Consider the following 18978-nt stretch of genomic DNA (forward strand, 5'->3'; position numbering starts at 1 on the left):
ACAAATACAAGCATGTTTTTTTAAGTGATTGATGAGGAGGCAAAAAATAAAAAATAAATCCCTGCAGGTGCAGTCACAAGCGTTCGGGTGGCATAAAGATACCCTAAAATCAATATTAAATCAAGATTACTAATTACTAATTTCTTGAGTGTCTTTCCCCCCCAACGGCTTGTTGCATAGTTATATGTAAACAGCAGTTTGGGAATACCTTGAAAAAAAAAAGTCACTTCAAGGACAGCAGGCAATTATTAGTCATAATATCGTCCAGCGTCGAACAGCTACCATCGTAAAACTTAATTTCCCACGTCCACAATTTGTAAAGACGCTGTATCCTCTGATCTCACCTGTTCTTCAGTCTTAAGATCTCCAAACTCCTGCATGAAAGTGTTTTCCGATGGAAAACGTGCCGGCTCCAGGAAATGTAGTAGACTAAAAAGTTCCTCTACAGTGTTTTGTAGCGGGGTTCCTGTCAGCAATACTTTGTGCTCCTACCAAAAAGCAGAAGAAACACCACAAACATTGAAGCAGGGAGGGCCCAATCGTAAACATTGATGGATTGGCCTACCAGGCTCATCAACTTAAAGCCTTCCAGCAGCTTGCAGTTCTTATTCTTGAGGCGATGCGCCTCGTCGATGATGACACAGCGCCAGTCGATGGCGTTGAGCTCGGGGCAACCTCCCAGGATCATCTCAAACGTGGTGATGAGAGCCTGGAATTTGTAGGCGCCTCGCAACACACGGCCCTTGAAATGGAATTACAAAAAAAAAAAAAAATGAGAGAGAAGTCGAGCCTTTTAGCTTAATGTTAATTTGACAAATTTCAATACTATTTCGCCCGTAGGAGAGATTTAACCCTGCAATCGTCCTCCTCCCACCCACAGGATTGTTTATTTGTCAGCATCGACTCACTCCGCCTCTGCATTTGTTACCATCGCCTTGACAACGGGCCCCGGTGGCCCACTCAATTATACATCAGCCTCCTTCGCACAACAGACAAGCCCGGGAGGCGCCGGAGGAGCTCTCTCGGCCCCCTCGGAGGATGCACTGACATCACTATGAGGTGGCGGCATTGCTCTGCTACACTACAAATTGTCTTCATTTGTTCTTGGGAATGCTAACGGCTAACTGAATGCTAATGGATAACTGAACGCTAGAGTAGTGTCATTGTTTGCTGTGTCAAAACAACATGATTACATTCCGACACATTAGATGGTTCACAGGGTGCATGGAAAATAAACAGTCATCCACAATGACATTCGCACTTTTGGTGGAATTTTATAGCAGAGTTGCCATTAAGCATTGATGGCGCAAAAAATGTCTGATCCAATTTGAATGGCAGGGTGGCAATCGATTGAATGATGAAACATATTTAATGTTTTGTGCTATTGATGGTGGCCAATGAGTTAAATATTTATATGTTTTGGCTGACATTAAGGCAGTGGAACTAGAGGTGCTAAATGAATTGACAACTATTTTGTCAGTCATTGAATGGTTTAGACAAGGGTGTCATACTCGTGTTGGTTCGCGGGCTGCGTTTACGCCAACTCGATTTCATGTGGGCCAGACCATTTTAGATATAATATTTTGATTTTTTTTAATAAATGGATTAAAAGAACTGGATTTTAAAGCTCTGAATATTCCGTTTTTTATAGATCTAAAATAATGTTGATTTTAGCTTTTTTTAATATATATTTCCAACTTTTAAAGAATTATTTTTGAACTAAAAACACAGAAAAAAATGATTAAAAATGACAATTATTGATTTAAAAGGGGGAAAAACAGGAAATTTAATATACATCTAAACTCTTTATTGTAATTTGATCCTAAAACAGAAAGTCAGCACTCATGATTTACTTTCCCAGACCACACAAAATGATGCGGCGGGCCAGATTTGGCCCCCGGGCCGCCACTTTCATACAAGTGGTTTAGAGATATTATAAAACTCAAAGTGGCCCAAAATTGCGAACAAACGGAGATGGATAAAAAGCCAATTTGTGTGATTTGCATCCTTAAAAACGTTCATGAACAATCCATTTAAGAATGACTTAAAATTTACCTGTGTATCCCTGAAGTACATCTCATACTGCTGCAGCATCTGCCTACTAACAACACTCCCATGGTAAACGATGACATTCATGTGTGTCCAAGTGCGGAACTCCCGCTCCCAGTTGGCGATAGTAGACAGCGGGGCAATGATGAGGAAGGGCGCCTTAATGCCCACACGGTAAATCTCTTCCAGGAAAGTGATGGACTGGATTGTCTTTCCCAGGCCCATCTCATCAGCCAGAATGCAGTTTCGCCTAAAGATTAGGGGTACATTATAAGTCTTATTGTTGTATTATAGCATTATACAGTTTCCCACATGCATAATTTTGTTCACTATCATCAGAAATTAAACTACCAATTAGTATAATAATAAATTAGGATACCGGAAAATAGAATTGTATCACTTTAAGGTAATCAACTATTTAACTGTTGTTTTCCGTTTACAAGTTGCTATATTTAATCAGCCTAACTATGATCATATGATATAATTTGATTTATTCCAGTTAAGCACTGTTGGTTTACCTGACTACAGTAAAAATATTAAAAATATATTAAAAAAAAATGTTAATATTAATCTGCCTGAACACTTTTACTAGGAACTACCTGATGCTAAATGTTTCCTTTTTTTGTAAGACTAATTTCGAATCCCTATTGAAACACTTACTGACTATCGTAAATGGCATAATCACATATCTCCTAAAACCAGCCTCGTATACACACTTTACTCAGGCTAACGCATGTTAACATTTGATAATCTCTTATTTGAAAAAGCAGCAGATTACATGGCACAATGCAAAATCCCTATCATTCTACAAACACTGGCTTGTGCAGATCAACACGTAGAGCCTGTCAACTTGTTTATGTATTTTTCCACGTTTACCAGAGAGCTGCTACTAAAAAGGTTCAAATATGCAGACAATTTCACCATCAAAGAACAGTCTGCACCACCATATTGTCTCGTTTCCCTCTCCACACTTACAACAAAGCCTTCCTACTCTACTTTGACTCAATACTCATAAACAACACGGAATCCACCTGGGCTCTAATCCTCCAAAAACAGTTAAAATGAACGTTGTCGCTACAATAAAGCCAAATAATAAGTCCATAAATATTCTCACTGATCCAGCCTACTTTTTTTTTCAGTCACTTCAATCGATCATAACTGAAATGTTAGTTAGTACAGCACTTGCTAGAGTACACACAGACCGACATACTGTACACAATGAACGACTCATATGATTATATAACAATTAAAATGGTCATGTATACTATTTCATGGTAAATCTAGGCCCGGGTATAACGAACTATACCATGGGTCGGGAACCTTTGAAACGAAGAGAGCAACAAACAATTCATATTTTCCAATCTTATTCCTTGTGAGCCATACTACGAATTTAAAAGTCAAAATACATACATGTAAATGAGTGCTTTTTCAATTTTTTTTGTAATTTCACCACTTTTAAAGTGTAAAAAAACGAATATTTTGTTAAATATTCTTATGCCATTGCTAATCAACGAGATGATGCATTCCAGAAGAGTCTACTGCAAAAAAATGAAGATTAAAGTAGTTCTAGGTGTAGTATCTCAGTTCTGTCATCAGCAGTGTCCATATTTTAGCTCACTTGTTAGCAAAGAGCCAGCCAGATACACTCATCAAAAGAGCCACATGTGGCTCCTGAGCCATAGGTTCCCTACCCCTGAACTATATACCATGGCCTGGTGACCAAAAGTTGGAAAAGATGATTAACTAAAAACCTACAATCTGGGTGTATAGTCCATTGAATGCAACACATGATGTGTTTAACATAACAACAAAGCAAATAATGAAAAAACAAATAGAGCAACCACCATAATGAAAAACTCTTTCAGTGGAGCATTTACACATCTGTCCAGAGGAGAGGGTAACACACTGATATTCCTGCCTACTGCTACTGATGAATCGCTCCGCGTGGGCACAGTAAACTCCCATTTGATAGAATGTATTGCAAGTATAATGGAGTCTTTGCTCCAGGTGTACTGTATTAGACTCATTTTTTTCCCGATGGTGAGCGAAAAAGGGAAAAAGCATGTTTCAGGAAAATCCAACAATGAGGCCAGGAACATAGTACAACAACAGCCTATGGGAAATGTTATTCCATATTTATTATGATGCTTTTGTATCTACTAGGCTGACTGGCATGACATTATTTTTATCGTAAGACATTTGGGTTTTTATGAAGTCTTTTGAAACGAAAATAAATTCATGCAAAAAAAAGAGATTATTATATACTGAGTGGGTTTTTAACTGTTTATGGATTGGTTGATAAAGTGGGTTTAGTTGTTTAAGAGTGAGTTTACAGTGAGTTGGATCAAATGCCAGAAAGCTGCTGGAGATGTAAATCTCTATAATGTATAAAATACATAATCTACATGTCTTTTAGATTACCCAGAGGGAGGGAGGTTTTAGGTTCCCGCTTACGTTGCTGTTCTTTTTTATTTTATTTTTTATTCCCTTTGGGGAAGACATTAAAATTGCTACTCTGTTATTTGTGGACAGATCAGAATAAAAATGAATTAAGCATACAAAGCCTGATTTTTTTAATTCCCTCAGAGTTAATTAAACAGAAAATTAATTGAGGATTGAAATCATTCTTTCATTTAGTTATTTCTGAGGAAAGATCAAAATGGAATTTGGTAAGCATATTCTTAGAATGATGACACATCGATCCTCTTATTTTTTCACGTGTCTCGAGTATAATTAATTACATTTATTAATTGCGGATTTATGGTTACGTGTAGGTTCTGAGTTGCCAATAGAGGGAGTCAGGGTTCATTTTGAGCTTGTTTTTAAACAATGAATGCACATTAATCCTGAAAACAATTGAAATATTCAATGTGACAATCAGTTGGAAAAAAATCCCCAAGGATTTGGCACATTTCCTAATTTTTATGATTAAAAATGCACACTACCCATTTTGAAACAATATTTTTGCCCACTTTAAGTTAAGTGTGGCTTAAAACTGACCTGTTGTACCAATTGAAGAGCAGCCAGTTGACCCCCTCTAGCTGGTAGTCCCTGAGGCTGTTGCCATTCCTGTAATGTCGCGACTGCTCCCTTTTCTTCCACAGATTAGCCGGGGGCCGCTCCTAGAGGGTATGAAAAGTATTTTTCTTCGTTCTCATTGGCTTGCATAAGACGGTAAAACAAAGAGTTCAAAAGACCAACAGGAAAATATTTTAGGTTTGAATATAGAATGACAAAATATGTGAACAGAATACTGATAATCAAGCCTCATTGACCGCCATTGACAAAAAAAGATAACCCCCAAAAATATGGCTGTGGTCAATGTTCCCTCTAATTTTACGTTGGTCAGGGCAGAAAGACAACGTCCCTGAGCGAACCGAGTACCCGTGTGAGCGACATCATCTTTGCTCGCTATGGGCACAGCAGGATCACACCTGCCATAAGCAGGTAGATGTCAATGTTCCCTCTAATTTTTCATGTAAAACATGCTCTAAAACACGAAAAACATAAGAGTGGACAGAGCTAATGCCACTGGCTATGGGCACACAAGTATCACACCTGCCATAAGTAGGTGCATGTCAATGTTCCTTCTAATTTTTCATGTAAAACATGCTGTAAAACACGAAAAAAATAAGAGTGGACAGAGTTACCGCCACTGGCTGCCGCGTAAACGGCACCATTATGGGGAAAGGGTTTAAAAAAAAGTTTGGATTTTATTTACTGCGCGCCATATGATTGCTGCTGCGTAGAGAAGACGAGAGAAAAGCGCAATTGTGCACGCACAAAGCTTAGAGGGAACATTGTATGTAGTTCAATTTCTTCTTACCATCCTACGCGAGTCCGGCTTGACTGCCTGCAGCTGCTCGAACTCCTCGATCTTGCTCTGATCCACGTCATCCTTCAGTTCCCACGTGCTATCCTCGTATGGCAGGGAGCACCATTTCACGAGGTAGTAGACCACTTCCTGCCGGCAGACACGTAAGAATCTAAGCGCTTTCATAGCGGCGACAAAAGAACCTGCCAGGAAGCCCTTTAGCGTGGCCTTGGGCATTTATCCGGCACAAAAGACAGCGCTTGAGTGGAGAACCATGACACAGAGACATAGAAGATAAAACGAGGAAATATTATCTCAGATGACAGTGAGAAAATTTCTATCACGGTAATCATAACCAAAAATTTGCAAGAAAGATGCTTCAAGACAAGGAAGCATTTTGTCAATAAAAATAAACAAAACTATCCACCCACCTCTGGCTGTTGTGGGCTTATCTAATAAGCATACATCTAATCTTAATTGTAAAAATACACAGGAAAATTCCTGGTAACATTTTTTTTTTAAAGAAATGATTGGCATTACCTCTCCTGTGTCCTTGTCCTCGCAATAAGACACCTCGAGCACACGGTCGACCTCGACATAGTCTGGGTTGAAGAGCTCTTCTTCCATCTGGGAAATGACAAGGATTGATACAAAGGGAGCGAATCATTTCCCGTGCCTACTCACCAGCTGGAGTCAACAGGCATACATACACAGATGTGCACACACACACACCCACACAACAAATGAATACACCTTTCAACCTTCTACCCACATTGCCTTCATAGTTATAAGCACGCACCAGGCAACATACACACAAGCCCACCCACTTTATCACACACATACATAAAAAGCACAAGCGAGTGTACGTCGCCTTACGTCGGCAAAGAAGAGTGCCCGTTGTGCCTGTTTCATCTTGAAGCGTTTGATCTTCTGCTGGATTCTCTTGTCCTTTTCCAGATGGCCCTCAGTGGCCCATTCACAGTGGAGATAGGAACTGCACGTATACAAAGACACACGGGCGCTTACGCAAGGCGGTTCTAATTAAAGATGAAAGAGCTTGAAAATGTTGCATCAAAATCATGGTTACCATGATCAGAATCATCAAAAATATTGATGATCATCACTGATATTACAATGAGATTTATATTTACAAGATACTGATACTGAGTATCGGTGCTCGGACGTTTGGTCGCAAGGTTTTTTGGTCCCATTTGGTCGCCAGTCAAATGCTGAGAGAGAGTTTACTATTGAAACCAGCTCTCAAAATTATATTTATGAGAAAGTTAAATATCTAAGAGAGAGAGTTTAATATCTGAGAGAGAGAGAGAGAGAGAGTTTAATATCTAAGAGAGAGAGAGAGAGAGAGAGAGAGAGAGAGAGAGAGAGAGAGAGAGAGAGTTTAATATCTAAGAGAGAGAGTTTAATATCTAAGAGAGAGAGAGACAGTTTAATATCTAAGAGAGAGCGAGAGTTTAATATCTAAGAGAGAGTTTAATATCTAAGAGAGAGAGTTTAATATCTATGTACTGTTCAATATCTAAGAGAGAGAGTTTAATATCTATGTACTGTTTAATATCTAAGAGAGTTTAATATCTATGTACTGTTTAATATCTAAGAGAGTTTAATATTTATGTACTGTTTAATATCTATGTACTGTTTAATATCTAAGTACTGTTTAATATCTAAGTACTGTTTAATATCTAAGTACTGTTTAATATCTAAGTACTGTTTAATATCTAAGTACTGTTTAATATCCACTGTTTAATATCTAAGTACTGTTTAATATCTAAGTACTGTTTAATATCTAAGTACTGTTTAATATCCACTGTTTAATATCTAAGTACTGTTTAATATCTAAGTACATTTGACCAAAAGACCGGCGACCAAAAGACCGGCGACCAGACGTCCGGTTTCGCGAGTATCGAATTAAGAGATACCCAAAAACCTGGTTTCTTAAAATCTATGTTCACGAAGTCAACCCCAAAGAAAAGAAAAGCACTTACTAATTTTTGTACTTGACAAAAAATTCTTCCACTTCGACTACGACTCCTGGGGACACCTAGATGATGGATAACAAGAAGATACTACAATTTACTACACAGATGACAGAAATAAACCCCATTAAAAGAAAAATGCATCACCTCCTTCTTGATGACACGAGAAGACATGATTTTGTCCACCACAGCGGCGTCTTCTTCACTGGGGTTTTCCTACAAAAATGGAGTAAATGATGGTCATCTTCTTGAAACATTTATTTTTCTATATCCGGAATTTTCCGTAAGAGAGACAGACATAAATCACACAGGTCGTGATACGTCCTGGGGCAAAATTGTGATTTTGGATGGTATTAATAATTCATAGAGGTTGTAAGACTATGCCCTAAAAATAATCTTTTTAAAAAAAATAGCAAATCCCAGAAGAATCAGTGTTTTTATCTTTTTTTTTACATTCTTTCAAAAACCTAATTAGCATATTTCCGTTGCTATCATTAGACATGTACTAATTAAGCCACTGAAAAAGACAAAAACAGTAAAAGTACTAAACAAAAACACTCCATCTGGCCAATACTAGTGAGTTTCAGTACGAGTATTAGTGAATAATTTATCTTTTATGCCATGTTCCATATTTGATTCCATATGTCAGTCTATTTTATGTTCATTTAGATGTGTTCGTATTTCACAGTGTAATTCTAAGGGGTCCATATGCAATACAACACACATACTTTGGTCTACCTTATTTTAGTCTCATTATAAAGTAGTGTTTAATTCATGTTGACACTTTTAGAAGTTCCAAGCGTGAAATAAAACGTGCAAGTACTCACTACAAAAAGCTGCACTGCAGGCTGCTTGGATGGCGCGGAATTGGCCTTCTTAGCTTTGACGATCACTTTTCCATCTTCATCTGACAGCCTGGCCTCCAGCTCTTCGGCATACTTCTTCCTCTTCACCTGACGATTAGAGCGTCTCTTCTGCAACACACCAAGACATATACTGTTAGAAAATCTACTAGCACTCTAGTACGGAATCAACTCTCATTTTAATATGCAACTTAAGACAGCATGATATAAACAATTAGCGATTCATTTTATCACTTTTAGGACAAAGTTGCTTAGGTAACTACAATAAATTTGAATGTAATTGGCAATTTATTATAACTATTTATTATTGTTTTGCTATTATGTTGTTTTAGTATAACTAAATTATTAAATTATCGCAAAAGAGAAGGGGTATAACACAAAAACTAGGAAAAAGTATCAAATTGTATGGATCTTTACCAGATACCTTAGCCAATTACCTATTGTGCTAATCGATAACATTTATGAGACAGTTTTTTCCGATTTACTTTTTTTTTTATGTTTGACCTTAAGACAATAGAAATGTCAGTTTAAAATGTTACTTGAAAAGGGAGATTCCATGATTCCATACCATTTTTTTATACAATACATACAATTATCACTCTACTTTTCGTAAAATTGGTGGTAACTCTTTCAAATGACAAAAAGCTCTTCATCATTCTAAAGTTACCATAAATAAACACAAAATGTCACCGAAAAAAAAGCTACATCTGTTCAATTTCTTCCTGCCTTGATATATTTATAAATAATATACACATGGTTGACAGCTTCTGCTGCCAATACAAAAAACCCAGCTAATATTACATAATATGCTGTTCATTAAAAAGAAAGACCAATGGGGCAACGTTAATTAGGTACCTGAATCAATGGATTGGACAGTTTACAAACACAAGAGCTTATTGGACTGGACAATAATGGAAATGACATTATTTATTTGTTATATCTTGCAAGCAGTGTGTTGAAAGTGTTTTTTGTCAAGAAGGAAGATGACATCACCTCATGTTGCCAAACTTCTCATAAGAAATGGAATTATGTCATTGCCTCCATTATGCCAAAAGAAAGACTACATTCAAAAACAGCATTATGGCATCTATTATCTAAAATATTATCTAAAAGTTCTATGTTGAAACAAACATTCCACACACAGCACATTATTCTTTTTTTTACCATTCTATTCTATGAGAATGTACTGTTGACCTTGCTTCGACTTCAGTAATGCCATCACAAAAAGCCATCTGAACCATCTGCTATCTTATAGGCATTTTTTCTCAGTTCGTACATGCACCTTGAATGCAATTAATTAGATCCTAACTCACATTTCAGATTGAAATAAATGTGAATGAATAATGATAGTTTCTTTTTGATGAAGCGAGAAATGCCATTTAAAGAGTTGACTGTGATAAAAAGTAAACCAATCCGGACTCAGTGTCTGATTGTCCACCATTTGGCTACCTGGTTTCTATCACTGCCAAAAATATGTAAACGTTTGACTTTGAAGACTATGTATGTTTTAAATCTCAATTTAAAGTGTAAATACACTTTTTTTCCTACAGTTTTGTGAAAAAAATGTGAAAAATCTGTGAAAAACATTGCAAATTTGTGAAAAACGTTGCAAATTTGTGAAAAATGTGTTGCAATTTTGTGAAAAATGTGTTGCAAATTTGTGAAAAAATTGTGAAAAAAATTGTGAAAAAAATTGTGAAAAATTTGTTGTAAATTTGTTGCAAATTTGCTTCTTTAACTGGTTTCTGTGGATTTGGAAGAAAAGACCCACCGGTAATTCTTTTTGTCTTAACAGGTTATAAATTCTTACCGAGTCTTTAGATGTGCGTCGAGGCGGTGGGTCTTCATCTGACTCCTCTTCGGAAGAGTCGGCCTTTCGCTTCTTCTTCTTCCCTATCTTGATGACAATTTTCCTGAGGGAGGAAAAACAATCACAGTTGCTTTACCGGTAGTTAATGAGGGAAAAAAAGGTAAAGTGATAAATGAAGGGTTGTTATAACTATCGCGGTATCACATAGTGACAGAAGGAACAATTAAATTCATTTCTACAAAGTGTCACATAGCAATAGCAATTGCATTTAACTAAAAATCTAAAGTGGTGATGGCTTAGACCACTCTAAGCATTTTTTTAGTATTTGTAGAGGTAATAAAATAAGTTTATTATACAAATACTGCACTTTTAGTAACTTTTTTTGCTTAGTGGTGTGGTTTTTCCATTTTTTACAATACAAAATATGGAAAAATGCTCAGATAAAGGCTTTGTAATGATGTCATACATCTGTTATTAAGCATATAAGGAATAAAATGTAATGCTGAACTTAACATTAATATTGATTACATGTAAATCTAGCCACTAAAGTACTTTAAAAAAGAAAGACAAAGTCAATATTTCAGCATCTGACCCCTTCTGTTGCGCATATTTGAGGTGGGGGTGGCTGGTGTGGGCGAATTGCACTGTTTCACTTGACTTCAACTAGAACAAAATGTAACAAAACAAAAGCGGCAAAGATGAAAAATCTGGATCTGCATGTTTTTTTTCTTTAACATGACATTTTGCTGTCTATCTAAATATATTTATAAAATAACAACTAAGCCTAGATTTTTATATACGCGATTTATCAATAATTATATGTTGTGTTGGCAAATTGCCAGACAAGGTCATGAAAATGGTCTATGCACGGATTATCTGCTTTTGGCAAATGTGAGAGGACATATTCCTGCAGCGGTGCAGTGCTATAAAGGGCTGCCTCCTCTCTTTCTGTCTGGTCCTCCCCCCTCCTCCTCCTCCTCCCATGCTCATAATATTACATTTCAGAAACCCTCTGACAATGACACTTTACGGTTGCCATGCAACATACATGCCCTTGAGAGCAGGGGTTTTGCAGCGCAGCCGGTGACATCACATCCTGTGAGAAAGGCACCACGGCCGCCTGTGGGTTTACGGGTCCCTGACAGGGAGCGTTTTGAAAAATGTGCCAAGTCAGGGAGACACAAAGTCTGGGAATTGCGACACTCAGAAAGATTGCATAGAACTAGACAAATGCACACAAGCCTTATTTAAAGCAACTGAATACTCAGGTAATTGATCTAACTCTAGGTCTAAAATATATTTTCAAAGTAAAACCAAAATGTAAAAAATGCTTTTTCATTTAAACACGCTAAGTCAGTACTTTTTCCATTAACCTATTCACTATTTGACACACATATGATCTTCCACATAATTCCAGAGAGGGATTACAATATATAAAAATATCTTAAATAGATAACTCTTGCGGGTTTTCACCTTAAATTATAGATTATAAATAATTATAAATAAAATTATTGGAGCAATAATTATCAGGCCCAAACTAGAAATTCCGATGTAATATAATATAAAAATACGCCAAAAAATAGCGCAGATTACGAAAAGCAAAAAAATCTAAGAAGGAAAATGTCATTTAGATGTTCAGTTCCCGCACTCAAGTGGACAGATTAGCGTAGAAAAAAACTAAATCAGATTAGAGCCTCAAATTTTACAACATAAGAAATAAAAAATTAAAAAAAATAAAAAATATATGGTATATATATACACATACATTTATACATACACATATACATACATATATATACACATATATACATACATGTATATACACATATATACATACATGTATATACACATATACATATATACACATATATACACTTATATACATATATACACATATATACATATATACACATACACATATACACACATACACAAATACATACATATATACACACGTGTATACACATATATATACACATATATACATATATACACATAAAAAACATATATACACATATATACATATATACACATGTATGTATATATACATATATACACATGTATATATACACATGTATATATACACATGTATATATACATATATACACATGTATATATACATATATACACATGTATATATACATATATACACATGTATATATACATATATACACACATATATACATATATACACACATATATACATATATATCATAACAGTGAGGTATCCACACACCATGCAAAATATTTATTGAAGAAATACTCGTTTAGTAGCAATAATGCGGTTCGGAAAATGTTGTGGAATATGGGCACTGCTTAAACCTCCATTTTCTATCACATAATTGCTATCATATGCACCATTTTGTGTTAAATTTTTCCCACTACTCTGCATTATTGTATCTGGGAAACAGCCCGCAACGCAGGAAACATTACAACAGCTTTGAGCATAATGGAAGAAGCATATTTAGAATCTGGGCGGAAAAGAAAAGAAAAAAATATATAAAGAGAGGGGTAGGGGGGCACAATGCTCTCATCAGATAATTATATCCAGTCATTTTACAGCAGATACCCTGCATGGAAAAATCAAGTTCCAGTCTGCAGAGAGCTGAGATGGCTCAAGCCGCCATAATAACCTTCGCTTGACTAATGAGCCCATCTCAGAGATAAATACCGGGAGAAAGGAGCTAAATTATAACCTGTCAGTAGATTGTTAAGGCCTATCTAAAAGTGTGATTTGCCACTTCACTGACCAGTTCCATCAGGCAAAATTTTGGGTTACACTACGAAAATAGAAAAAATACTGCAGTAGGTAAACAGCTATACTATTTTGGGGCATCTTTCGCACCTTTCAAATCCACGAATACTAGGAAATATTTAATGGAGGAAATTAAAATCAATCTATATACTAAAAGTTGAATGACCAATTTCAGTGGCTATATAAACACAGGCCATTTTTACCATATGCTTAAGTTTTTTTCAGCTGTGTTTCCCAAGGAGCACCAAGACATCGCAGTGTATAAATCCAATGTTAACGAATCAAATCGATTCAGTCACAGCAGTATCAAAGTGTCTAACCTAAACGGACGACTGAGGCAGATTTGAGGCGCATTTGTAACTCCATTGCAATTTTAAAGAAGTGTCAAGTATAACCACGGGCAAGCTTTACGAGCATCAATAGCAGATGATGACGTCTGAAGGAGGAAAAGGCCAAGAGCATCCTCCACTGAAATGCTTTAATACTTGATGGGGAGCGCCTGAATAGTGTTTGCCAATGAACAGGACTCTCCTCCCAGGCTGGTTGTCATAATCTACACAGTATGTCTTCATTAGTAACTACATTTCGTGTGAGCCAATCTCAACTTTACATCTTTTACAGAAGCCCACCCCCACCTCCATCATGGCTTAGGTTTGCCATTAGCGACGCAATGACGGGACTTTGACCTTTTCCAGAATGCATTTTAAAAATGTGTTTCTCCCGTGACACTCATGCTTGTTATGAAAGAACTTCCAGCTTCCTGCTGGCCTTTATGTGACCTAAGAAAGGAATTTAATCTTTCAAACCCAACTCCAGTGATCAATGCTGTTTCAGTGTTTCACCCAGCTTCCTGTAGAAAACTAGGTGGCACCACATGGTGAAAAAAAGGCATTCTTATCTGTATATACCACAGTTTAGTTTTAGTCTCTCAAAGATCCAATTGCCTTTTCGGTACTTAACATTTCCCCAAAAGCTGTAAAAGAAAATTAAGACATAGGATTAGATGGGGGATGTTTTGTGACTTTCACTAAACCAAAGCCCACCACAAACGAAAAGTACACTATGGCTTAGCAAGTCATGGTTTGATCTTTTAATCAACGTGCTATCTACTCCAATATGATCTCTCTTCTTTAGTTCCCAACACAACCGTCATCAGCTAGCTTACAAACCTAGTGTTTCAATTGTTCTGCTACAAATGTTCTCTTCTCAGCGTACATTGCAGGCTGGTCATCAAGAAAAATGGAACCTTCCATCTATGATCCCCTCCTTAAGGCTATTTTCCCCCATTTGGGGTTTTAAGTTTTTCCTTTGCCACATTGGGGGGTTTATACCAAGGATGTGGTTGGTTGATTGTGGGCATGTGAAGCCCTTTGGGACTCATTCATCATAACTTACTGTAAATAGACTTGACTACACTGAACTACCATCAAATGTGATTAACCTAACAAATAAAAACACCTTCTGGAATCAATCAGCTACATATTACTGTGCTTGGTTTCCAAAACAATGGCACAAGAAGAAGTACCATCGTCAGGAACAGTGGTTTATAAGCTATAAATGTGTCTTGGATAAAAACAGTGAGGCTTTACCGAATTTAGGGGCACTCAAAAATAAAAATGAGGTAAAAAAAAGTGTCAAAAGGCTAGTTTTTGAGATGCAGTGGTTGTGCGAGGTATGAATGGCGGCGAGGTAGTGAATAGTGGCTAAATAATATCATAAAAGTGGTAATGTCATAAAAAGGGGAAGTGACAGGTGCAGTAATGGAGGCAGCAGATTTGTGTGTAATCAAACTTTAGCGTTAAATATCTGGAATACTTCAACCAGCACTATATTATTTTGTTTCCATCCATTATTTTCCATGTCACCAATTTAGCAGATATTTTCCTAAATTTTGTAGAGCAGTGTAATTTGCTCGTATAATGAATCACCCACACTGACTCTTTACACCTTCAATGTAACACTTTGCACACGCCCACCAGGATTTTGTGCATCTGAACTTGCCATCAGCTCACAGCAAGAGGCACTCTCAAGTCAATATCGACAGGGCAATACATCCACTACAGCTTAATTCATCACAACATAGGGTGTCATTTCCTGTAAATCTTGTAAAATAAAAATGTTCAAGAAATGGACACACTCATGTAATAATAAATGTTACAGAAGGAGGGCTTGGAAAATTAATCTCTGTTCACAGCCTGTGCTCTTTTCTAATGTAGGCCATGGCTGGTTACATGGAATAAAAAATGGGTTACACAACTCATTACCCTGCAAAACAAGGACGCTTATCGGTGCTAACTTTTCAAAGACAAAAAATTAGACCATTCGGGAAAGCATTTAATGAAATGGTTAATTGTTTAACCTTTATTTAACCAGATAGAACTCGTAGAGATCAAGATCTCTTTCGCAAAGGTTGACCTGGCTACATTTACGCTAACACTCATAGCTCGGGGCAATTTAGAGCGTTCAAACAGCCTACCATGCCCGTTTTTTGGAATGTAGGAGAAAACCAGAGTACCCAGAAAAAACCCACGCAATCCCGGGAGAACATGCAAACTCCGGACAGGAAAACCGACCTGGGTTTGAACCCAGGACCCCAGAATTGTGAGGCTGACGCACTAACCACTCAGCTGCTGAGCCACCGCATAGACTCCATTGCACAATGGGTATGGGGAGAAAGCACTCAAAAGCTATAAAATCTCCCAATATTTTGCTTTCAGGATTAAATAGAAGAACAAGAGTGAATCCTTTGCAAATCTGAGGGGGGGGGGGTAGTTTAAGAGAAGCCACTAAACTAGCATGCAAGCAACGGAGATAAAACAGACGGCAGTGCCGAGGCGTTCGATGCGTTCCTGCTTGAACTAATTACCACAAGCGAGTGTGACATAAATTACTCTTGGTAGAAGACAATTCCGCATCATCACCTCATACATTCATTCATTTGCCGCCCCAACCCTGCCATTTGCACTGGCTGCTCTTCCAATCGAAAAATACTGGGTGTGGCCTAGATATTTAACAACGACTCTAAACAGCAGCACAGGGGGAAGGGAAGCCAGATTACACTTGCTTGCATAGACGAGCCAACGCTGTGTCACATGTGAATGTAGCTTTTGTTTGCTCTACTGTCTCTTCTAATGGCTCGTGCCTGCTTTATTGTGGCGCTACGCAGTAAAAAGACTGAACTTTGAGCTCCCACACATTATGAGCTCTAGGGAAAAAACACCAGCAAAAAAATGTTCTTTTCAAAATCTAAACAATCTTCAAATGAACACCATGATTGAAGTGAATGCTTAGGAAAAAAATGCAGTTGTCTGTTTCTAAACCACATTAACTTTAGCCATATAAAGTCCCAATTTATACCAGATGAAAACGTGCCACAACATCAAGTAGAAACAGAGATGTTCGATTATTTCTTAGCAGTCTGGTGCAAAGGTCGGGCTTACTGGCATATCGGAGTTGACGTGTAAATACTATGGCTGAGATGGCAGGCACTGTGTTGACACCACTATGCAAGTGCCCTCTGTGTACACAGCGAGTTACCATTATGGTGGTGGCGAATACGAGCCTCATCATAATCATCTGGTGTGACAATTGGAAAGAGACCGTTGTTTTTTAACATAAAAGGGGCAGAGGTTTATAGTGTCACACTTAACACATCTCTCCTGGTATTAGCGCAATTCCTAAAGCAACACCTTTTTCTCTCCGATCCGACACTATACTACAAATTGCCTTGAAATAAAGTCAGAGGAGCAGTTTGAGTTTGCTAAAGGTTACGAAAAAAAAAAAAAAATTCTACATCACTACAAGCCACAGCAATGGAGACATGAAGAGTTACTATAGGATTGAAGTATTTAAATCACAACACAAATATCGTAGATCATTGGTCTCAAACCGGTCCTCAAAGGGCCGCAGTGGGTGCAGGTTTTCATTCCACCTCAACAAGGATACCTTTTGCCGGTGCAATCAGTTAATTGGAGTCAGGTGCTACTTATTTTAAAGACACCTGATTGGTTAAAATGTCGGCACTGGATCGGTTGGAAAAAAAAACAGGACCCACTGCGGCCCTATGTGGAACCGGTTTGAGACCACTGTCGTAGATGGATAATTATCTGGAAAATCTCCCAAGCAACATTTCTATAGTCTGACATAGTCGCAATAATAAATAAGATTAGAAGCACATACCCGATTTTGGGCTTTTGTTTGGAGGTAGACGACGGGACGATGCAGGCTTTCCTGGAAGCTTTAAATTTGGACCGTACTTTTCCGTTTCCTTTATGCTCCTGACGACTCTTGTTCTTGTGCTGTGATGACGAGCTGGGAAAGCTGGTGGGGCTCATGATCCTTGGGATGTTCTTCTCTCCACGTTGTCTGGCTTTAGCTACAGCCTCCGATATTATCCGATTGGCCTTTTCCTGTTTGTCGAAGGGTGGAGTATCTGCTTGATGGTGTGTCCGCCGTGGCGTCCTTTTCTCTGATGGAGAGCTGGATGAAGACGAGGAAGAGGACGACGATGATGATGATGATGACGAAGATGATGATGAGCTGTTCTTCATCACGGGACTAAGTGCCCGGACGTGACTCGTGGGACCATTGGTGTTCTTTCGAGGCTTTAAACAAAAAAAAAGAGAGGAACAATACATTAATCCAAGTCTAAAACAAAAGTCCAGGTGGTTTGACAAGTTACTGAAACTGAGAAAATGTGATCCTTGCACTAAGGATTAAACCGCTGTTAGTTCCTGAAGTAGTGCACTAAATGTGGCAGAGGAATGTTATCAACTACATTATCCCTGGAACATATCAAAACAACGAAAAAAAACTATGCTGCATGTAGGTCACCATTTGTATAAACGATGCATAAAATGTTTTACATTCTTTCATCAAATGGCCCCCAGAAGACCTTCCCTTCAGGAAAAGCCGTCATTCGTCCAAACAATCTAGATCAGGTCGGTGTTAACCTTGAAACTGAGCGTCACATGAAAAAAAAATCGGCTGAAATGAAGTCATACCAAGAAAAAAATAAAAAAAGGTAATCATAGCATTGGAGCTGGAGTTTGTAAATAATCCTGGTCTGATACCTGATCATATGTAAATGATATCTGGCGTGACTGCCTCGAGGCCTAGTGGCATGGCTTTAATTATTTTGGAGGCTGAACCCATAAATGGACAAGTTAACATCTGCACGGTGGGTTGACAAGTCTGAGTTTTGTTCTTTTTAATCACACATTTTAAGATAAATACAGATTTGGTGGAGGTTGACACGAGACGCTACTTTCTAAAAAATACTCAAAACTAACCTTTCATTGTTTGGTATCTGAATCTTTTGTAATTTCAAACATTTCTTTGGAAATGAGTCAAAATGCGATTTAAACTAAATCACACCAATTAACAAGCTGCACCCAGTTAAACGGTCATCTCAACATTTACAAGACAGGATAAAAATGTAAGATTCAAGTACTTATCAATCCAGCCTCTGACTAAGAATTGTTGAACTTTGATGAAGTCGGAAAACATTAAAAAATTATCTGTAAAATAATTGATATCCATAAGTATACACCAAGGCAAATTAAAAATGGAAAACTTCAGCACTGTTGCTTATCTTTCAAGGCGTGTCTGTCTTGTAAAAACAGGCTAGAACTGGCATAAAAGAGGGTCCAATCCGACCAGGTCTTTTTCTGCCTGTCAGGCACCTTTTATGT

General features: G+C 37.6%; 1 protein-coding gene across 4 annotated transcripts in view; it reads right to left on the minus strand.

Moving 5' to 3' along the window:
• Nucleotides 1–18978, minus strand: part of chd9 (chromodomain helicase DNA binding protein 9) — a 58495-nt gene that overhangs the window by 21414 nt on the left and 18103 nt on the right. For all 4 annotated transcript variants that reach the window (XM_077712446.1, XM_077712445.1, XM_077712444.1 and 1 more), the window contains 12 exons: nt 17465–17889; nt 10531–10633; nt 8685–8831; nt 8005–8073; nt 7867–7922; nt 6740–6857; nt 6404–6490; nt 5876–6013; nt 5050–5171; nt 2056–2299; nt 566–742; nt 345–488 (listed from right to left, as the gene is read on the minus strand). In XM_077712446.1, the coding sequence (XP_077568572.1) occupies nt 345–488; nt 566–742; nt 2056–2299; nt 5050–5171; nt 5876–6013; nt 6404–6490; nt 6740–6857; nt 7867–7922; nt 8005–8073; nt 8685–8831; nt 10531–10633; nt 17465–17889 (1830 nt within the window). The remainder of the gene's footprint in view (nt 1–344; nt 489–565; nt 743–2055; nt 2300–5049; nt 5172–5875; nt 6014–6403; nt 6491–6739; nt 6858–7866; nt 7923–8004; nt 8074–8684; nt 8832–10530; nt 10634–17464; nt 17890–18978) is intronic.

Source organism: Stigmatopora nigra, chromosome 3 (assembly GCF_051989575.1).
Source record: "Stigmatopora nigra isolate UIUO_SnigA chromosome 3, RoL_Snig_1.1, whole genome shotgun sequence".
Taxonomy (NCBI): domain Eukaryota; kingdom Metazoa; phylum Chordata; class Actinopteri; order Syngnathiformes; family Syngnathidae; genus Stigmatopora; species Stigmatopora nigra.